General features: G+C 34.0%; 1 protein-coding gene across 2 annotated transcripts; it reads right to left on the minus strand.

The window, feature by feature from the left end:
* Positions 1–411: 411 nt before the first annotated feature.
* Positions 412–22,583, minus strand: LOC125681670 (cystathionine beta-synthase-like). Of its 2 annotated transcripts, XM_048921849.2 has the most exons (17): positions 22,429–22,583; positions 20,809–20,951; positions 20,425–20,531; positions 19,500–19,634; positions 18,380–18,459; positions 18,047–18,181; positions 17,742–17,811; positions 11,357–11,448; positions 10,942–11,067; positions 10,551–10,635; positions 10,099–10,210; positions 9,075–9,155; positions 8,726–8,743; positions 5,425–5,559; positions 4,057–4,165; positions 3,173–3,257; positions 412–2,850 (listed from the first exon to the last, which is right to left on the minus strand). In XM_048921849.2, exons 2-17 carry the CDS (start codon positions 20,937–20,939, stop codon positions 2,744–2,746), a joined length of 1,608 nt encoding a protein of 535 aa, XP_048777806.2. In that variant the 5' UTR covers positions 20,940–20,951; positions 22,429–22,583; the 3' UTR covers positions 412–2,743. The 2 variants fall into 2 exon arrangements, with proteins under 2 accessions (XP_048777806.2, XP_048777807.2); XM_048921850.2 differs by lacking the exon at positions 8,726–8,743.
* Between the last annotated feature and the right edge of the window lie 1,493 nt (positions 22,584–24,076).

The raw sequence follows: 24,076 nt of genomic DNA on the forward strand, positions 1-24,076 counted from the left end.
CGAAAATGGGAATATTTTTAAAAAGTCAAACAGACAATAAAATCAGAAAACAGGACAGCCAGGTGAAAATGTCTATTTCGAGTATATTTTCAATCCCTAGAGATTTTAACGTATAAATCATTGAAAATTTAAATTCTACTTGAAATATCACATATATTGCAACTTAGTTTCACTTAATTTGTCAGAATGGAAATATTCAATCCAATTAAAATTAGATCCTTTGATCCACTCACGTATATCGCTGCGTGATGGAAGTGGATCAAAGGATCTAAAAGGTTAATTCAGTAAGAAATAATTCTCCATCTGTTGTCTTTAAGCCAGGAAAGCTAAAGATACCTAGAATACAACACAAGGCACACTCCAAGAGGAAGCGACATCAAGTACTCCTTGCTCCAAAGATAATTCAAGAAACAAGACTGCAACCATTTTATTTCTTTTCTCAATTTTAAAAATAAATTCAAACAAAGTCAGAAAATAAAATCTGAATGAATGTTCAAAATATGAATTTAAAGAAGTACAAAAAATAATTTGAAGTTTAAAAAACCCCAAAAAACTATGCAACTAAAGCCTGCAAAGCAAAGCCGATTGTAAGTTAATATATTAATAATATACTGTAGATAAATATGTATAAAAATACATTTTCATCTTTCAAAAAATGAAGGAAAAAACCCCTTGTATTTATACTAGGGTATACCGGTATATACTTTCCAGAATTGGTCATGTTTAAAGATTTTGGAGTCAAGACTAAGTATATTGCAAGTTTTGTCAAATAAGAATGTATCATGATATATAAAATAATGAGATTCACACATATTAAGATCTATTATTCCCATATACAATAACAAAGCGTAAAAAACAAAAAATTGAACTCTTGAATTAATAAAGTCAATATCAACACGGCATGATATTTTCATTATAATATACACCAAACAATACCACACAGGCATACTAGACAAAGAACAAAGCAATTTCTAAAATACAGTCCTCAAAATTAGTGTCGATTCGTATGCGCACACAAATAAAGATTAAAACGTACACGGTTTGATTAGCTATGTTTATATACATGTATCACCAGCATAGTTATCGAGTACATGATTACAGTTATTATGCAAACGGTGAAAAATCAGACACAACCAGAAATGAGTTTGTTCTTCATTATATGTACTAAATAAACCTGTATATTCTGTAACTTAAATGTATTTTCTGTTTATTCATGACTTCCAACCCAAATCATTATTTGGAATGGAAAAATTCTCTATCTTCTTTTGTCAAACAATGTTGGTTTAGACAGATTTCACTGCATTACAAATTCAGTATACATTCCTACAAGTTCATTAAACTTTCATTTATACATGTACAATGTACATATCAGTTTTTAAGTTGTAATTTTTACATGTATTTCATTTTATCAGTTTCAGGGAGTAATATATATTCAATGAACATTTCATTTTATGAGTAATAATTTCAACAGGAATGTCTGCATGCAGTGATTCAACATTTTCCTTAAAATTGTGACATGTCAATCCATCCTGATTAACTCTCGCTAAATGATTGAATCTATTTTTATCGCCACTAGTCTACAGGAGTTTGGTGCAGCATACATGTATTAAAATGTTTTTGAATTATCCAACTGAAATTATATTTTGCTGGTGTTTTTTTTTTATTCTGACATTGTTCTAAACCTTTAAATAGTACAAGTCATATATGTTTAAATCTCTTTGAAATTTTCAGGTTTGTTATCAAATTTTCCTCAACATATACATTAACAAGAGTCATGATCCTTCTTGTGCATAAAAAACCCAAATAATAAAAGTTCACCTGCTTGTATACAGCATGTATAACGTGTCTTGGTACATCTAAACACATTTCATAAGAACTTGACTTATATTTTTTTGATGATCTCCAATATATATTCCCCAAATTAACAAAAGTATCCAAATACATTCAATTTGTCACAAATAACAATTCCTTAATCCATATTAAAAAAAAAATCAAAATGTCATCATAATAGATTTTGAGAATGACCAAGCAAACAGCTATGAAAGCAAGAGATAACTACAGGAACACAATGAGTACTCGGTGACCCTGTTACATGTTAGGGGCTACAGAAGACACAATCTAATTAAAATTAGAGGTTAGATCTGCTCACATACTCGCTACACAAACATCTAACAATATCCCATAGAGGGTCACGTCAGAGGTCAAATTTGCAACAGCTAATCAAATTTCCCCCTAAATATCGATAGGGTATTATCCCACAATTCCATGTATTGTTTACGCAAGGAAGAGAAAAAAATGGCGGCACCCACGATCGTGACTTATTTATCGCGTGTTTTGTTTAAATTTTAAACTATGGCGACATCGGGGGATCTTTTCATGTATACTTCAGCAAAGATGACATTTTAGTAACTGTTCTTGTTCATTTTCAAAGCCTCGAGATCAAATATATTCAAAGCGGTTTTAATCGCTTCCATTTCTTCATCGGTCACCATCTTTGATAAGTAACCAAATACAGTATATAATGAGGATTTTCATTGGATGCCAATGACATTCCACCTTTGTAGTGATTGGTTAATTTTTCATGCAAATTTGACCTCTGACGTGACCCTCTGTGGGATGTTGTTAGATGTTTGTGTAGCGAGTATGTGAGCGAATCTAACATCTAATTTTAATTAGATTGCAGAAGACAGGGAATATACATGTATTACGTGGTCAGGAATTCACATTTACTCCTTGTCTCCATTCACTGGTCCTCCAGTTTTTGGTGCTTTGTGATGAAATTCAGCAAATCTATTCTGGTTGCAATTCCAAATATCATCTGCTTCTTTGACATAAAATTATTTCCTTCATCTGCAAGAACATTTGCTGAACCCTGTACTTGAAGCAACTTCTATCATCACCAAAGGTTATAGATTATAGAATACATATATATATCATATTTTCATGTAATGGGGTATTTAGCATAAATTAAATTTATTCACTATAAACAGAGGATATTTTTATAGTCTGGTTTTATATTTGCTTTATTCAGTGAGTTGAAATAGGTATATATATATATATATAAGTGAGGTTTTGCAACGACAGGAAGTATTTTTATGCAACAGGTGTTGGATAAAGCTAAAATTTATCCAATTTGAGATTTACCCGAGGGGGATAATTGTTGTAAACTTACACTGTCTCTGTCCATGAACCACCAAAACAAAGTGGTCAGTATCCAGCATTCTAGAAATTTCACCCAAACTTGTTGCCATAGATACCTGAAACAACATAATATCCATCACATTCCACTTTTAAAATTCACCTAAAAGTTCGATATACCAGTCATACATAGCGGTAGAATACTCCACTCCTGGGCATGGTCATCATCTCAAAAGTTTGGTTTGGTAAGAAAATTCACTTTTGCTGTAAACACTAAAAATTTGTCCAAAAATTAACAAGACATAATCCCTATTGAGTACCCCACATCAGGGCTGTTCCAGTAAAACATACATGGGACGGAGAGAAGGCACTTGATAATTAGGATGACCATCCATAGAAGTGATTTTGGTACACTCCTATCCACCATAGAGAAAAATAATTAAGCTTTATAAGCACCTATAGAAGCAATCTGATTTATTCGAGAAGTAGAATTTAAAATATTCCCAAATCCAAATTCCCCCCCATCATACAGCACAAAATTCTTTTTCATCTTGACATCAACTTTATTTCAGTATTCAATACGTGCAATTCCCTTTCAAGCATGATTTACAGAATGTCCGGATTGCCACTGTCAATCATGTGTTATCAAGTAAAATAACCACCTATGGAAACAATTTTCGTGCAAAAGCCACCCACCATACAAGTGTAAACCACTCATATATTTTTAAAGAACTGGGCACCCCATATGTTTTAATGGAACAGACCGTAACAGTTTATTCTGAACTGACAATCCTCAACACTGTGTAGTGCATATGTGTGAATTCCAAATAAAAAGTCATGAAGTCGAGAAATTCTAAAAGACTTTGGAAATCGGAACAGATACTGTAAAAAATAATCTCAAACACAAATTGTACATACCATTTTAAATTGTTTGTACATCACTTTGGAGATAGGATCTGAAGGTTTGACCTTTGACCTCACAACCTGTGCCATCATATTGCCAACAGTCACCATTCCCATTATATCACTGTAAACATGGTAGAGAAGATCCAATCACACAATCTCAAAATAACCATCAATAATGAAAAGAAGAGGCCCATAGGCCTTAACATTCACCTGAATATCACACATATAGTAAAACATAAAAATTACAAGTGCTGTGTGTAGATGCAACCCTGACAACTGACTGTTCTTGTGGTCGAATTCGATGTTCAATATTTCTGATTCTGGATAAAAGTCATAAACAACACTTTTGTCATGTACAAGTCACAAATATCTCTTTAAGTACTAAATCATGGGCATTGGCCTGGGCATATATATATACATGTGTGTGTATATATATATATGTATATATATATATTATTCAAACAATATTTTTTTAAGTATAAAACACAAATGGATTAGACAACAGGCATTGTCTATATAAGCCTTCTCCATAATATTTATTTATCTACTAATCTAAACCAAACTTATTCTATTTGTAAATATCAATTAACAGTACACCATCACACAGAATTAGAAAGGGATTCAGAATGAGCAGTCTGATTAAAATCAAACCTCTCACTTCGCTCGATATACGGACATGCAGTTGCTGCATGAGAGCCAGTGACTCCCTATATCGAGCGAAGTGAGAGGTTTGATTTTAATCAGACTGCAGAATGAGTTAAAATAACTTTTATTAAAAAAAAAACTGTGATTGTGACATTGTTAAAATGATCTTGATTCACTCAAAAACAGCAAACATGATATTGGGCAAATTCTAACTCGGTCTGTGTTTATAGTCTTCCTTAGTTACTACACTTCCATATTTCATATGATTTTGTATACATGTATCAACACTTCGCCTCCAGTTATGTCCCTTTGCAGGGTCAGCCAAGGGTCAATCAGTGAAACATCAAGCCAAGTTTTCCTTCTTTACCTTACCAAATGTAAGAGGTCAGTACTGTACATTATAGTTAATTATTAAATTTTCACACAAGTTAATGGGGTGCCCCACCCTGGGGCATTGTTGTAGTCGATAGTAATTGATGGGGAAAATATCAGATGTCAAAGCTATAAACCAGAAAGTGACAAGGGCCGACACAGGAAAATACGACTTTTTCACCACAGGATGGAGGACCAGGGACAAAGTGTTGATCATCTGAAAACAAACTATTGATTCCTAATCAAACTGATAAGCCTCCCCAACTTTGTGTGGTAGACTTTTTAAAAAAATCAGAGTGTATGAAATAAAAAACATGGAATGACTTCCAATGGTTAAGACTGCAGATTTCATTGCTGACCTACCCTGCATCATTGACAACAGGCACTTGGTCGAATCCCTCTTTACTTAGAAGGTCAAGCGTCTCCTGGATAGTAACTGCTGGAGTCACGGTCAGTGGAGCTCTTAAGGGCAGAGAACTCACATTTAAGGAGGACCACCTTAAAAAGACAAATTACAATTTTTGAGTTTTTTAAAAAGATGTTCAAACAATTATACCTAAGTAGCTTTAAATGCAACACAATGTTTTGTTTCACTGTGTGAAAAACTGATGTGAAGTAATTCTTAGTATTATAGTGGAAATTCATTAACTTCGTTGACTATGGACCAAAACAGAAAATTAAATATTTGTTTCACATGAATTTTCTTTTGAAATAAAATGCTACTACAGAATGCTGAATATCCTATCTTGGTAAAATTGTGCGAGTAATCATCTCCAATTTCTGTCAATGGAGTTTAACACACATACACTCTATGAATTAAATCCAACCCTACAGGGAGAAATAAACTTGTTAGAGAAATCAGGGAAACGGTGTTCAAGTGAGAGAAGAAAAAGTCAACTTCCTGTTCACCAGGATAGAGAGCTATAAATGTGAACTGTAAAATCTTATTAATATATTTTTTTCAGTTTATACAGTATAATACAACAATCACCATTCAAATGTTTGACATTCATTGGTTTTTCAATCTCAATTGTCACTAAGCAATATTTTTCAAATGTTTGTTTCACAATGACTCCATCATTTATTCATAAGGCCACCATGAGAAATTTAAATATAATGCTTTCAGCCGCATCTCATAGTGTCTTCAGTATAATCCCAACATTACTCATTCAGATTTAACAATTAATTGATTTAATCCATAAATTAGAACTTTCAAAATTTGAAAACATGTCACATGTTAAAAACAGCAACCAGTTGACGATTTAGCATGATGATCATCGTTAGTAAGACTTTTACTAAAATGTACCTATGATATAGCACCAAGACAAAAAAAACCAGCCAAAAATGCATGCCTTCAATGAAAACATTTTGAAAATGAGCAAATATACTTTTTGATTACCATGAAAGTTTAATATGTCTATCTCTACAATAGGCATAGATACATATGTATACTATTATTAGAGCAATGCATTTATAAAACTTCCATGGTAATCAAAACGTATGTTTGCTCATTTTCAAAATGTTTTTTCTTTTCATTTTTTTTTTGGAGAGGGAAGTTGTTTATAAGCATATAGAACCTTATAGATAATCCAAGGACATTTCAGATGTTTAATGAATACATGCATAATTCCTTAATTCAAAATCAAAATTTTTTCTTGTTCATTACAAATTAGATATGAAAAACGAAAATTATTCTTGGTACAAATTTTCATCAGATCCCTTTAGGTCCCAGATATACTCAACCACAAGTGTGAGAGACACAAAAAAAATAAAAATGACGACAGTAAAACTCATTTATAGTGAACTCATATGGTCAAAACCAAAAAAAACCCTGACAAATTAGCAAGGGCTTCTCTGAAGGATGAAGAACAGGGGGTGGGGGTGGTGGTCAATATAAAGCATAGATTAGTTTTATCTAATTTTGTTGGACAGCATTGTCATTGTCAAAAGTCAAAATATTGACCTACATAATATAATATTTACATATCCCATGTTTTTGCCGTTGATATTTCTACCAGTTTTATTGATAGCCATTTCCTCCTGAATATATACACAGCAGCTGTGAACAATGCACGTATAAATCTTCACAAATGTAGTATGTCTATTTTCCTAGCTGGGAATTCTGACAGAAATGTGCAGTAAATATAAGTCGTAAACTTCATTTTTGAAAATGCATGAGGGTATGAATTGCAACACTTCACACCGGCATACTAGCATGCTTCATGAAGGAGGCTGGCAAAAAGCACGCCCTCCATGTATTTTCAAAACATAAGATTTATTCTTAATTAACATCAATGATTAATAAAAGAAGTGATTGGGACATGTCACAGAAATCACTATTCTATAATTAGTCTACTATCTATATCAAGATACACATATCTATATTAACATATCTACTTTCAGCAATATCTATTCATTAAAAGAATGATTTGAACAGGATTTGGAAGCAAGTATGCACAAAGCCTATTTCAAACTTCTCCACAACATATCAAATGTCAATATGTTAAGGAGAAGTTTTCAATGTTACACATACAGGTATTCTCTAAATTCCAACTCTGAATTGACTTCAATCCAGCCCAATGAAACATGTAATGGTAATAAACCTAATTTTGAATGCTTGCAGGCAATGACAGCATGTTCAAAATACTAAGCAGTTTATGGTGAAAACTACCTAATCCGACATTTGTACAATCCATTTCATAGGACATTCCAACCTTTATTTTCATTCTCTCAATTTCAATTAGCATATCAATCGAATCTCGATCTCAAATTCATTGCTTTTTTACACTGTTTATTCCTACAAAAAATTGTCCTAGTGCATGTCGGATTACACAGTTTGCACTGTATGTGGTTGAACCCCCTCCCCCCTCCTTCAGTTTGTAGATAAATTACAAGCGGCCCAGGGCCACATTGCTCACCTGAGTTACCTTGGCCCCTATATAAAGATTTTCCTTATATATTCGCATGTAAAACTTTGATCCCTACTTCCGGGGACCATGATTTTTACAAACTTGAATCTGCACTATGTCAGGAAGTTTTCATGTAAATGTAAAAAATTTTGGCCCAATGGTTCTTCAGAAGATTTTTAAAGATTTTCTCCCTGTATATTTGTATGTAAAACTTTGATCTCCTATAGTGGACCCATCCTACCCCCAGGGGCCATAATCTATGGTTTGCTATACTAAGCTGAGTTCACTCTAACCAAGTTTCACTGTATATACATGTACAGGACAACAAAGTAGCTAGCATTATGTGTAATAAAATATGATTGTGTATTAATGTTCCTATTGTCATGAATAAAGTCACCACAGCACATATATGTAGCAAATGATCCCACCTGGTAATGTAGATTCCTGAATATACTCGAGAAAATTATCTTCGCAAATTTTGCGAGAAGCATCACTCGCAAAATAAAATTACCCACTTTTATTTTGCTAGAACACATGTAAAAACTGTTACTCAACAGACCACATGCTAATTCATCTTCTTACAAATTGACGTCTACGAGTCATATCATGATATTAAGTAATCGTGTAAAATACTAAATCTAGTCACCTACGAGATCAACACACAATCATTTTTACTACACTCATACTATCAAAATGAATACTGATGTAAAGTGCATTGCAGGATGATGTCTTGTACATGTAAAATCATTCCTGACCTGTTCATTCCGCTCGTACTGTCAGGTAAAATTGAAAAACAAAAAGGAAGTATAAACTTTCATTAACTGGGAAACAAAATAAGCTTCAAATTCATACAAGTGACTAAATTGAGCTAAGAATTACTTGATAATCAAGAAGTCCAATTGACTTTTCTTTACAAACATTACATGGTACAATGACGTGTTCTGATTTAAGATGATTCCTCAATTCAAAATCTGATCTAATTTGTTAAAAGATTTTAAATATTTCAAAACTGTTACAAAGCAGAGAATTCCTGGACTACATCAGAAGCACATTATATAACAAAATAACATGCTGTTAGCTACATTGTATGTATTTAGGACTCACCATTCCTCAGCCGAGTTGGATGATTTCCTGACCTCCAGGAAATCTCTCTGGCTCATCCAATCGTCACTCAGGAACTTTGTCCTACCAATGACGAAGAGCAACGAGATACAGAGTAAACACAATTGTACACTTCCATCTCCAGTGTTCTGGGACACTTGTTTACAGAAAGCATTGTGCTAAAGGGACTGATTCATATTTAAAAAAAAATTTTTTTTTTAGTTTTGATGTTAAACATGAAAAATATAACTCATTTAAAGTTGACAACTTTTTAACAAACACTTTTAATCACTATGACCAAAATGGCCCCACCATGGTACCAAAACCCATACCCCTAAGATCATGAAATTTACAATTTTGGTAATAGGCTACTTGCTCCTTCTAAATATTCATTTAATTTCAACTTAGTATCTATAGCATTAAGAGATATTATCTATATGTTTTAACACTGCCTAAAGCATTATCTACCATGTTTGGCCCCACCACTGAGTCAGAACCTCTCTTCTAATTTAATTACAAAAGAGGTTCTGACTCAGTGGCGGGGCTAAACTTGGTAATATGACAATTTGGTACAGGCTTTTTTGCTCTACATGACTATGTATTTAATTTTTCTTACAACTGTGTGGTTGCAGACAAAAAGATTTTTGAAAATTGGTCAATTTTTGGCAGTTTTTGCCCCACTCCCTAAGATACAGGAGTCCTGAAATTTCAAATTTTGCCTTGTCCCAAAGATGCTTCATACCAAATGTGAAAAGAATTGGAGCAGTAGTTTTCAAGAAGAAATTAAAAATGTTCAATTGTTAACGCATGACGAAACGCAGACCAATAGCAATAAGCCACCTGAGTGACCCAGTAACCTATAAAAAACATGCATGTACCATAGATATTTGCTTATCGAATTCATGAATTAATAAACAACATAGAAAATTATGCACAGTTGAGATTTTAAATTTCGTCAATATATAAACACATTTTATCTTTATAAAAATGAATTATTTTTTTCTATTAGAAGTGCAAAATCACTTACATGTAGTTTCTGATGGAGTCCGGCAGAATGACCACACATCTCTGTCCTTTTTTTAGTCCAAAGTCTTTCACTCCCTTTAGAGCAATGGCCATGGCTGAACCTGAGCTTCCACCTTACGTTACACAAATCCATCATTCAATTCAAATCCATGTACAACTAGTTACACACAATTCAATTCCAATACAACTTGTATAAAAGTTCATTACAATGGTGCACAAATCCACAATCCAATTTGAAAACAACTTGTATCAAAGCCCATTAACAATACCTGGATTTCAATTTATTTTGGTCATAATATCACAAATCAGAAGATTAAGTTTTAATCAATAATTTCCTTGACAGCATATTATTCAAATCCTGATGCTAAAATGTATTCTCTTCAGATAGTCTCCTCTTCCATACAGTGAAACAGGGACCCCCCCCCCCCCCCCCCCCCCCCCCAGCGTTCTTACCACAGAGCAGACCCTCCTCCCTGATCAGTCGCCTGGACATAATGAAAGACTCCTTATCCTGGGACTTGTACCATTTATCAACCAGCTTAAATTTAAAATTGAAAACTTATGATTTATTATTATTTAATGGAATTGTATGCACAATATGTATTAATAAACTGAAACCTGTTAACGTCATACAACATGATCAGGTAATACATGCATTTAATCTTAATTTAAAGGATTATGTATGATAAATGCTTTATTTGCCCTTCAAAACTGACAATCGTGCTTTTGTTTCAAATATCAAATGTACCGGGGGAATCTTGTGCAAGATGCCTGATGAATCTCCATTGTTATTCTCAATTTGATCAAAATGACAGAGAAGCAGAAAAAAAGATTGAGAACAGACCTTTCTGTCACACACAGTAGGAACAAAGTCGTAACCTACTCCTTCCACTTCATAGAAACTTGTGTCGGTTTTGTTTAGAGATTCTGGCTCCGCTATCAAAGACCCCAGAGGGTCTACTCCAATGACCTATCAGGAAATAAATCTTTATATGTGAAAAAAAAAAAATCCTCAACATTTAATTTTAATATGAGTCCACTCTGATACTGCTTCATGTTCCTTTACCATGCTGACATGGGGAAAGAAATACTATAATGGTCACTTACATACGTGTAAATGATGTCAATTTTTCATAGCCCAAGAAGTTCATGTATATTGTAAAACACTGATCAAAAAGCATTTTATCATGTTAAGCAATCATAGTAATTTAGCCTATTAATTCATTGAGTTAATCTATTTCGCTGGTTACAGTTCTTACCTTACAGTTGGGACATCTTAACTTGATTTTACGGGCGATTCCTGTTAGTGTACCCCCCGTGCCTGCTCCAATTACCACCATGTCTACCTTGTCTGTAAATGATTAAAAATAGAAATCAGAAGAGTAAATTGTATTAATAGAAATCTGATACACGAGCTGTAAGCTTGTATTAATAGAAATCTGATAGACGAGCTGTGAGCTTGTATTAAAATAGAAATCTGATAAATGAGCTGTGAGCTTGTATTAATAGAAATCTGATACACGAGCTGTGAGCTTGTATTAATAGAAATCTGATACACGAGCTGTGAGCTTGTATTAATAGAAATGTGATACACGAGCTGTGAGCTTGTATTAATAGAAATCTGATACACGAGCTGTGAGCTTGTATTAAAATAGAAATCTGATAAATGAGCTGTGAGCTTGTATTAATAGAAATTTGATACACGAGCTGTGAGCTTGTATTAATAGAAATCTGATACATGAGCTGTACGATTGTAGAAACCCAACACAACCTATATACTTACAGTACACGACACAAGTTTTATACACCCCACCGTGGAAAGACCACGGTGGAAAATCCACAGAGATACACCGTGTCCTCCGTGTTCCACGGTGTGTGTTATTTGCGAATACACACAGCTGCTAAGAGCTTTGTTCTGGCCACGGGCACCTTGCGGGAGATGTGAAAATGTGCCGCAGGCCAAATAATCAAGATAAGGGTGGAATTTTAAGAAAAGAAAAAAATGTCAATATTTTCCCCCCTGATACTTATATTGTTTTCCAGCATTTTGAGCCAATTCCAACGATACCAAACACTATATATTATGTTTTTAAGAAAACCTGGTTTTGAATTTTTTTTTTTTTTTTAGTCTTCTTTCTTCCTTAAAGGGACTGATTCACGATTTTCCTCCAAATTTTGTTTTTCACTTTAAATGATCAAAATCTACAGTCTAATATGTTTAGAAGATGTCACACAAAAATTAAGGTTATTCATCATGACAGAAGCTCATTATAGAGAGTTTATCATTTGTTTTGAAAACAAAGATTGAGATGTGTTATTGTTTACGGGTTTTTTAAAATAAATGGATTTTGATCCAAGTTTATTATATATATCACATCTCAAGTATACTTTAGGTAAAATGTGTCATTTAAAAGTTAAAATTTGTGATTGTACAAAATGAAGATGCTTTAAATTACAAAATTAACGTTTCACTGGTTTGTTTGTTTACATTAAAAGACTCGAGTCTTTGTCTACATAACAAAGAATCAAAGCTGAAATATTGCTCTTATCCTTGCATTCAGAGGGTCCAAATTTTGGTTGTCAACATTTAAGAGACACTACAGCTCATTTTGCGCAAAAATCATGAAATGACAATTTTCCCAGCGCTTTCTCAATTTTTGTTGCATTGTTGAAAGTATGAACTTTGCGAAAATAACACTTATCTAAAGTTAAAAATTATCGTGTTAATGTAAAAATTAATACTTTTTGATGGCCTATACACAAAATATCGAGTCTCCTCCTTTCAATCTTCAGACGCATGCGCATAGACAGTAAACAGTGCAGCATGTTGTCCAGAGAAAGAAAGTGTAGTTGATAGATCTAGAATTTTGACAGATTCTGTGAGAAAAGAGGTAAAATTAGAATGAGATAAAACTCATACGTGAAATAAAATTTACCGTGGTATCAGTTTGACCGTTGGAAAACAAAGAGCTCGGAGAAACACATGTAACTCAGTGGCGGATCTAGGATTTCCGAAGAGGGGTGTGAAAGTCAAAGATTAGCCAAAGTAATCGGCCATTCTGGTGCAAAATTTGGATTTTCATTCACAATCTGTGGGGTAAAAAGGGAGGGGGATCCTGGCCCCCTAAATCTGCCATTGAGACTAGCTGCGAAGACACCACGTTTAAAAGTAAGTGTTATTTTTATCTGAACACGACACGTGTTAGTTGTAAAAACATCGGTCAGTAGGAACATGGAAGGTTTCTGTTGAAATAATGATTTATAATTACTTATTATAAGGAGCAGGGAATAATCTTATACTTGAAAGGTGAGTGTGGACCCCCTTGAAGGGGAATTTAAATAATTTCCTACAGAACACCTTTGCTGTCATTCAAAACCACGTGATGTAAATAAGCATTCAAAAGTCCGAGTCAGCATGAAGAAACCTTTGAATTCCGAACGATCTTCAAAGCAGAGTTGAGAGTAAATTGATGCATCCCAATTGTTCAAAATTGTCAGTATCGATATGAAATTTATCATTTTATCAATACATGGTTTTAAAAACACTTTATTAAAATGTGGAAAATGAGCTGTAGTGTCTCTTTAAATGAGCAATATTTTTCATTTTTAACATCAAAATTGAAAATCATTTCTTTCGAAAAACGTGAACCAGTCCCTTCTTAAATTCTATGTTTAAATAATGCGTACTTGCAGGCAATTCTTGTTTGAATGCGAATTAGTATATTCAGTAAATGAAAAACATACTTGTACAACATGTGATAGGGATATTTAATAATTATCGATGTGCTCTCTCTCTCTCTCTGACAAATGCACTCTTTAACATAATTACTTCCATTATATTGTGTTACTATGCATCTTGACAAATATAACTTGATCCAATATAGAAATTAGAGCATTGTCGATGGTTAACAAATTGGAATTAATTTATTACATAATTAATAGAAGCAAAAATACAAACCATCGAATGATTTATTTTTAAAAATCCCGAGTTAATTACATTTGACCGAGACTTATGTTCAATGTACAGACCCTGAAACGTGCTACTACACCTTAAAAACGAACCGAACCGTTCCGTGCAAGAAACGAACCGTACCGTTCAAGAAACGTACCGTACCGTGCAAAAAACGAACCGTACCGTTCAAGAAACGTACCGTCCCGTTCAAGAAACGAACCGTATCGTTCAAAAAGCGTACCGTACCGTGCAGGATAATATTATGCAAACCCCGCCCCCAAAAGCCCGAAAGCGTACCGTACCGTGCAGAAAGCGTGCAATTTATGTCACGTGACCCACTTTTTCAACCACAGTATATTATTTTCACAATGGCGCCCGATGGGAAAGGAGGTCGTAGACTATCGCTGGCTATTCGAAGCATTATCCTCAAACATCACGAAGCTGGGTTATCAACTGTGAAAATCACCGAGATGCTTAAAACATCTTTGATATTCTTTTTTTTTTTAAAAATTACTTTCCGTAAATGTCACATTGTTTCAGTGCATATATGTGTATGTATGTTATCAACAAGTACCAAAGTTTTGACTGAATTATGCATAAAAATTCGTTTTATACTGTGAACTGTTAACAGAAATAGACGTCAGATCACTGCACGGATTTTGCATGCATGCTTCTGCAGCCAGTCCTGTGTACTGTGGATGTATATTTCACTTGCAGACTTTTAAAGAGTGAACCAAGGGGCATTTCGTTGTTTTAACGGAATTTCTGTTTCAATCAATTCTTTTAAATTCAAGGGTGAAGTTAACTACAATACTGTAATAGTACTTACAAGTAGCCTATTTAATTTCTTCATATAATCAGGGACACGTCGACGTCCCTGATAATGCTACTACACGTATGGCACAGGGCTTGCCGTAAGAAGATGAAATTGATATTTGTAGCGTTAATGTATTCAATATGTACTTTCCTACGTACAGTGTCTGAATCATATGAGAAATTTCTAGACCGATTAGAAAAATTGTCACGTTCTACACTGTAATATTTTCATTACTTTATTAGCAATAATTTTGACATATCTTTTTCTCTTCGACCCATATAGATAGATGTAGATTGGCGGATTTATTATATACACTAATAAACAATTTTTAATTACATCGACAGAGAAATAAATAGATACATACATGTGTAAAAGAATGTAAACAAGTTAAATTGATGCAAAGCATCAAATTGGCCGCAAAAAATTATTCATTTCAGCATTTTCAAGTATTTCAACAATATATAGAAAAGGTATATGAAACATTTTTATTGCAAACTAGTAGTAGTCTGAAACTGTCTCAATTCCCCCTTCCGACTTCAATTTCTTAAATCGTGCAGTGGGTAGGTCCTAAGCTAAATCCTTAACTTTCAAGCTTTTAAATTACACACTCTCCGATTCTACGTGTTTGTAATCAATATTTAAGGATGTAAATCCTCGGTGTCAAATACATGTACAACTAGTTCATGAAAAAAAGACTAATATCAATATAAACAGAAATAACTTAACGATTATTTGCTTTTATTCATATACGCTATCGATTATTAAAATCTTTAATTTAATCTTTAGATAAATTAGATAATGAAAGCAACAGAGAGAGAGAGAGAGAGAGAGAGAGAGAGAGAGAGCATTGGCAATCATTGATTATAATATTCATGAATGTATGCAGATACGGGAAGTTTAAAACGTTCAGTATAAATCTTGAAAGGACAATATCTTTCTGATTAATTATCCATCCCCTTTCATTCTGATATATCTTTTTTATTTCCCATTTTGCTTTCTTTACATGTTAAAGTTTTTGGCTCGTCCGGGTTAGGACTAATGAATTAGCACCCCCCCCCCCCCCCCCCTAAAACGATGTTACGTGCTTAGCTGTCTATCTCTTTCTCAGTCAAAAATAAAATAAATACATGCTATATATACTGCAACATCATTGGATTTACTGGATAATTCTTCGATTTCACCTTCATAATACACAAGCGGACTATCTAGGCATTTTTTCCCCATCTTCGCTTGCCAAGATTATTCGTACACGAAGGCACAGTTGACCCAAAACCCATTGCTAGTGGAGATGAGATAAATTTTACCCCCGTATTATGTTATAACTGACCAAAACCTAGTACGTTTGTTTTACAACTTTCATTCAGAGGACGCGCAAGTTTGTGAGTCACTGAATAAACGAGAAAACGTCTGCATTTTTATTTCAATCGTTGTCAACTCTATACTTTGTGATTGGATCTCATCACCATTATGCAGTGGTATACAAAAATATAAAGACAAAAAGCTGTTTATATACATTTAGTAAATAATACATGCGTGTAATAAAGTATTTATCAAGTTAGGGGAAAAAAACGTGTTATTATTAATGTGAAGTATGGGCATTCTAGGTAGGGGACCACATTTTATTTTATTATTTTCTTAATGAAAGTATGGAGTTTTCTAAAGGTTTGTTTAAAAGGAAAGATATTTTTAATTTTTATTTGTTTAGGTGATAAAAATTTGATTCTTTGCTCACATTGCTTCACTGTTGAATACATAATGAAATTCATTTCCAATGTAAACATGTACATGTATATAGCTGACCTTAATCACCTATTCCTAATTACACTGAAAACCTTATGTTAAAATTAAACCATTGCTTATAGTACACATTTCTTTGAACTGCTATTTATCAAATTGAAATTACTGGCATGTGATTGTCGTTGTTCATGACCCTTCTTTTATTTCGTGAAATTGTGCTGTACGTGCCATGAAACAATGTATCGACGAGTGGTGGAAATAACAGAGGTGTTTATATACAGGATGTCGAGAATTTGGGCGTTTCATAAAAAGGTGTGAACGTCTGCAGGGAAGTCTACATACGGATATATATGTACCGAAAACACCAACGTATCATTAAACAACAATTACAAGAATTGAATGATTGATAGCTAATTTCTAAATAATGAATGGGGTGGGGGCATGCATGCTGGCCAAGCGAAACGTTTTTTGGGTGAATCATTTCGGAAATTATTTCTTTGTTTTATCACACGGAGGTACACGGTGGCATCGACGGAGTTACAGGTGGCATCCACGGAGATGCGCGGTGGACTTCAATGTCTAGCTCGCGCGGAAAAAATAGGACTTCAAAGGTGCCGACAATTTTTAAGGTCCACCGTGTTTGGGGCAAATTTGTTCCACCGCGTTGCGTGGAACACGCATAAAACTCGTGTCGTGTACTGTATATACGAAAGATCACTTTTATTTCGTGAGACCTCATTTTCACAAGGATGCACTGATGTACATGTATTTATTCACGTGATATACCTTTTGTGAATTATTATCTACTGTTTCCTATATATACATTGTAGCTGTATACTTGTACAAACAGAAATCCAACAAATGAGCTACATACATGTATCAGTACTTATTTCAGTGAATTAGAAATTTGGCAAAGTCAGAGCTGATGCACTATTTAGCCTAATCATGATTTAGTGTTTCTTCTTCATATATATGAGAATGGATAAATACAGAATTTCATATTTTAGCACAACTATAAATTATCGCTCATGCTTCACTGCCAAAGCTGCTAAAATGCGAATCCCAGTAAAATCAGTACATGTACAGTACTTCTGTATAAGATTGAAAGTTCTATCATAATACATATAAAATCACTGACCATCACAAGCTTGGAGGATTTCTTCTGCTGTACCATCAAAATGAGCTAATGGATTACTGGCATTACGATACTGAAATATACAACATACTAGAACCTTACAACAAAACCAATGAGTCACAATTACAAATATTGAAAATAAGATATAGAAGATGTCCTGTTAAAGATAAACCAAATGTAATTAATCAAACACATTTCCTTGTTTTTATGCAACAGTTGTCACATTTCCAAGCATTTTTTTTTTAAAGAGAATATTGAAAGAAAGATGGTGAGTGAATAATGTACCTGATGGTGAGTGAATAATGTACCTGATCAAGGATGTGAGAGTTGGGGATTTCCTCCATCAATCTTTTAGCCACTCCAATGTGGGACTCTGGCGAGTCAAACGCTGCACTTGTTGGTGTCCTCACAATCTCAGCACCCAGAGCTCGTAACACATCTACCTGATAAAAGTTTATCTCTAGTTACACATTACATCCACCTTAGACGAACGCTTTCCCCATCACTATTAGCTTAACCAAAGTACAGACACACATCATTTATTACATTCAGTATCATCATCAATGATCCATTTTAAATATTCGCTGAATTTTCAATCCACTATAGAAAACACATCTATATCTGCAAAGTTAACACCTCACCTTTTCCATACTCATTTTCTCTGGCATCACTATGATGCATCTGTAACCTTTCACAGCTGCTGCCAAGGCAATACCAATACCTGAAATCAAAATTTATGTGACGTTACTAATTAAGCAAATCTGAAAAAAACAACAACAACTTCACAACATTTTCATCCAAAAGGTCTCAGAAACGGTAATGGTAAACATCTAAATATAAGAACCCCCCCCCCCCCCCCATTTCTTTTTTAAAGGAAAATTACATTACTACTAGTAGGTGTAGTTCCTAGTTTCAATATTAATTCTAATAGGTGAAGTTCCTGGTTCAATATCATTACTAGCAGGTGTAGTTCCTGGTTCAACATCAATACTAGTAGGTGTAGTTCCTGGTTCAATATTAATACTAGTAGGTGTAGTCCCTAGTTCAATATTAATACTAGTAGGTGTAGTTCCTGGTTCAATATTAATACTAGTAGGACTGGTGTTGTTCCTAGTTCAAAATTAATTCTACTAGGTGTAGTTCTTGGTTTCAATATTAATACTAATAGGTGTAGTTCCTGGTTCAATATTAATAATAGTAGGTGTAGTCCCTAGTTCAATATTAATACTAGTAGGTGTAGTTCCTGGTTCAATATTAATACTAGTAGGTGTAGTTCCTGGTTCAATATTAATACTAGTAGGACGGGTGTTGTTCCTAGTTCAAAATTAATTCTAGTAGGTGTATTTCCTAGTTCAATATTAATACTAGTAGGTGTAGTTCCTGGTTCAATATTAATACTAGTAGGTGTATTTCCTGGTTCAATATTAATACTAGTAGGTGTATTTCCTAGTTCAATATTAATACTAGTAGGTGTAGTTCCTGGTTCAATATTAATACTAGTAGGTGTATTTCCTGGTTCAATATTAATACTACTAGGACGGGTGTTGTTCCTAGTTCAAAATTAATTCTAGTAGGTGCAGTTCCTGGTTTCAATATTAATACTAGTAGACATAGTTCCTGGTTCAAAATTAATTCTAGTAGGTGTATTTCCTAGTTCAATATTAATACTAGTAGGTGTAGTTCCTGGTTCAATATTAATACTAGTAGGTGTAGTTCCTGGTTTCAGTATCCAGTAACATGTAGATATTGACTGTGTGTTACCTGTGTTGCCTGAGGTTGGTTCTATGAGGACATCTCCTGGTTTTAAGACACCAGCTTCCTCTGCATCTTCTACCATCCTCAGCCCGATCCTATCCTTCACACTGCCTCCAGAGTTGAAAAATTCACATTTTGCATCTACAGATATTCAAAGAGACAATACTTCATCCAAATCATTCAATACAATGTAAACAGACAGACATTCAATACAATGTAAACACAGACATTCAATACAATGTAAACAGATAGACATTCAATACAATATAAACAGATAGACATTCAATACAATGTAAACAGATAGACATTCAATACAATGTAAACAGACAGACATTCAATACAATGTAAACACAGACATTCAATACAATGTAAACAGATACACATTCAATACATTGTAAACAGACAGACATTCAATACAATGTAAACAGATAGACATTCAATACAATGTAAACAGATAAACATTCAATACAATGTAAACAGATAGACATTCAATACAATGTAAACAGATAGACATCCAATACAATGTAAACAGACAGACATTCAATACAATGTAAACAGATAGACATTCAATACAATGTAAACAGATACACATTCAATACAATGTAAACAGATACACATTCAATACAATGTAAACAGATAGACATTCAATACAATGTAAACAGATACACATTCAATACAATGTAAACAGATAGACATGTAAGCTCATTTCAATTTGTACCTCCAGGTAATTTTGCTTGGACAGTTGATTTTGCAATATTCAGATTATTTTGCAAAAGGTAACTTTGTACATGTATTTCAATAGGTAAATCTCAGTGGGTGTGAATTCGAACCAAATATGGCGATACGTTCCTTGTTGCCAAAATAGTAATAATCTAATGGGAACTTTTGCTATACACACTTTGCACGTATCATATTATCCAATTTAACTTACAAACATCACAGTGGACGTCCTCGGCTGCTGTTATTCTGTTGACTTTTACGAGCGGAGTGTTGCCAATATTGTACAGCACATTTGGCATGATCTTCGGCTTAGTTTTTCTAAATGAAAGATTTATCGATATAGATAATGTCTAAACAGTAACTATGCCTTTTTATCAAGCCAATTGGTCCACTAAGCTGTGAAAACCAGTGGCTTGAGGAGATGAAACTATGCTGAATAAGAAACTTCTTTGACCAAATGCTTTAGTTCTAAAACTCAAATATCAGTTTTTGCTCTGAGAGTATGAATACCAATACCTGGTGCATTGTGCTCTAGGATTTTTAGCAGAGCCTATTCATTAGTATACATTTAATTTAGTATTACAGCTACACTTACAGTTCTTTGTGATTGTGAGGCGATTCTTTCATGGACTTAGCCTCATAGTAAGTGCATTTACTTTGCAAGTCTGGGCGCTGCCAGTTACGGAAAGGACTGGGAACAGCAGCTGGGCAACCCTTTTCAGACATATTTAGAAATTTCTGTAAAAAACAAAATTTCAATCTAATACAACAGAAAGCACTTTAAATATACAATGGATCTGTATATATGTACACCATTAAGCAGCCACTCCCATCCATTTTTATTTTAAACAGGTTGGGAACACTTCCTCTATAGATAGTGAGATATTCTCGCTAAAACATGATTATCCCTCTTTAGCGAGAGAGTAAACATGACCATAAACAGGTGTTTTGGCATCTTTATTGAAAATAATGGCAAATCCCGTGCAATGCTAAATAAGTGCGACACATACTCAACATGATGCGAATTGTTTCTACAAAATTGACAACATAGTCAAGAAATTGCATATCAAAGTTGCTGCGTAAGAGGGAAGCAGTCTGAAATTCAATACACATCATGTTTTTGTTTTGATTAATATATTTGAAGAAGTATCAGACGCAGGGATTTTTTTAGGGTCTATAGGGGGCTGAAATAAGGCCCCATTCCCAATGCTAAAAAGCAGGTATTTTTCCCAATTTTTGCTTTGAAATTCCCAAACAATGAAAACAAATCAAGCAGGGTAGCCAAATCGTTCATAAATCTTCACAGGCCCACAGATTACAATTTTTGCCTCAAAATTCCCAAGTAAACCTAATTTTTTGGCCTCTGCTTATTTGATGGAGGTAAGCTTTGACCAAATTGAAAGTCAGAAGGAGCCCAATTGTACCTTAAAGCACTCTGAATTGCATTTTTCCTTAGTTCTTTGTAAGAAACATTTTCACCAATTTCAAGCAAATGTTGCTATTTTTCCCAACTGGAAAGGCCCTGGCCCTTGAAATCAAGACCTTAAAAAAAACCTACAGACATTTTAGCACTTTTTCTTCTTTTCAGGTGAAACACGAAGAGATGTACTCCACAGGTATTTTTCTCGGTTGTACGGGATATACTTACTCTTGCTAGAGAGGGATAATCGCGTTTTAGTGAGGAAATCTCACTAGAGGGGAAGTGTTCCCAACCTGTTAAATAGAATCCATCATATATACATAATTATTTCAAACATATCAATTATCATTCGAATAGGCCTAAAGTAGCAATCAAATTTTAATTCAATAAATTTATATGCATAGAAGAAAAAAACCAAACCTCTATCTAGGGCCTTATATATGAATATATTTACATGAATAGAGCATTTTTTCTTCTATTCATCATATTTATTGATTTTATTTCAGATGTATATAAAACATGTATTTTGTTTCCCTTCTGATCGGTGTCATAGACATAGGCACTAAAATAAATAAAATAAAATTATAAGTCCGACACGTTATACTACCAGGGCCTGTGTTATAATAATAACCCGAGTAATGAGTACACGTTAAGTTCTACTCTCTATTTGGGGTATGTAAGTATGAAGTAAATAGGCCCGAGGCCGAGTTCAATTTTTAGTCAAAATTCGTTGTAGACGTAGGTCCTGACTAGAACTGCCTAGTCACGAATTCCATTGTCTTGTTTGTCCCTTACCTTATTTTATTCAGACGTCCGTGCAACAAGATATTGGTGTCCAAAATATGGGACAAGAAAAAACAGACCAAGCCTCCTTTACTTCGAAATTCGATTGGCCGAACTGGGTCCTGCCTATTACACGTTATTGGTGACCTTCACCTTTCATTAAAAATCGTAACCACTCGGCTATTTCCGAAGATTGCGGAAATGGCCGAGTAGTTACGATTGGAAGCAATCCCGTAAACGTAAACGGACACGATTTAATTATGTTCCCCAAACAAAGTTTGGGAACAAATTGTTTTTACTCTGTTTCTTCTTCTTATTATTAAGGTCTTCCGTTACCAACGGAAGACCTTATAGTGATTCTACTGTTTATTATTATGTCTCCGAACACAAAGTGTCGGAGACATATTGTTTTTGCTCCGTTTCTTATTATGTCTCCGAACACAAAGTGTCGGAGACATATTGTTCGGAGACAAATTGTTTTTGCTCCGTTTCTTATTATTCTTATTATTAGGGTCTTCCGTCTTCAGCGGAAGAACCTTCTATTATTCTATTGTTGATTTTTCACTTTTCTTATTATTTTTATTCTTTTTTTTTTTTCCTTACCGATTTTGTGCAGAGGATTTCTCAGAGATTGCTTGATCGATTTACTTCAAATTGTTAGGGTTGATGCATTGCTATCTGAAGTTGATATCTTTTCTTGGATTTTTGAAAATTTACTTCCGGTTGGAAGTTATCCCCCTTTTATCGATTTTCAGATGACCATTTTGTCCGGACAAAATCTCAAAAACGATAAAAGCTAGAGTGCTGAAATTTTCAGTGATGTTAGACGACATGTTGTAGTTGTGCACATGGGTTTTAAAAATTTCCGGAAGTGCCTAGTATGGAAGCTCGGTAGGGGTAGAAAATGGAGTTTTAAAAAGTGTCCCATTTTCTTCCACGTTTTAAATCATAACTTTTTACTGGTAAATATTTTGCTTAGACATATATAACCAAAGTTGTACAGTTTATTGAGATCTTTCGTGTCATATCAAAAAATCGGCCCATAGGCCTCATGGCTCGCCTGAACCATTGAATTTCTGTTACAATGATTAACTTTTTTCTCACGAAACTTTTGATAAGACATGTAGAATAAAAGTTGTTCAGTTTTGCAAGATCTATCTAATGATATCAAAAAATAGGCCTCAGGGCGTCATGGCTCGCCTGAACAGTGGAATTTGTACCACAATTAATATTAATAACTTTTTTCTCGAGAAACTTTTTACAAGACATGTAGAACAAAAGTTGTTCAGTTTCGCAAGGGTTAACTAACGATGTTAATAAATAGGCCTGCAGGTCTCATGGCTCACCTGAACAGTTGGGTTATTGTTGCAATCTATAACATTTTTGTCAAGAAACTTTTAATAAGACATCTAGAACAGAAGTTCAGTTTTGCAAGATCTTTCGAACAACATCATGAAAAAGGCGAACGGGCCTCATGGCTTGCCTGAACAGTTTGATTAGTGTCACAATCAATAACTTTTTTCTCGAGAAACTTTTGATAAGACATGTAGAACAATTGTTGTTCAGTTTCGGAAGCGTTAACTAACAATGTTAATAAATAGGCCTGCAGGACCCATGGCTCACCTGAACAGTTGTGTTATTGTTGCAAGCTATAACATTT

Source organism: Ostrea edulis, chromosome 2 (assembly GCF_947568905.1).
Source record: "Ostrea edulis chromosome 2, xbOstEdul1.1, whole genome shotgun sequence".
Lineage (NCBI taxonomy): Eukaryota > Metazoa > Mollusca > Bivalvia > Ostreida > Ostreidae > Ostrea > Ostrea edulis.

Excerpts from the sequence above, each read along its gene's own strand:
- LOC125681670 (XM_048921849.2), bottom strand. The coding sequence starts at position 20,939 with ATGTCTGAAAAGGGTTGCCCAGCTGCTGTTCCCAGTCCTTTCCGTAAC. Across the intron at positions 9,156-10,098 it reads GACTCCATCAGAAACTACAT|GACAAAGTTCCTGAGTGACG; the intron begins GTAAGTGATTTT and ends CGTCATTGGTAG. Across the intron at positions 3,258-4,056 it reads TGTACAAACAATTTAAAATG|GTATCTATGGCAACAAGTTT; the intron begins GTATGTACAATT and ends ATGTTGTTTCAG.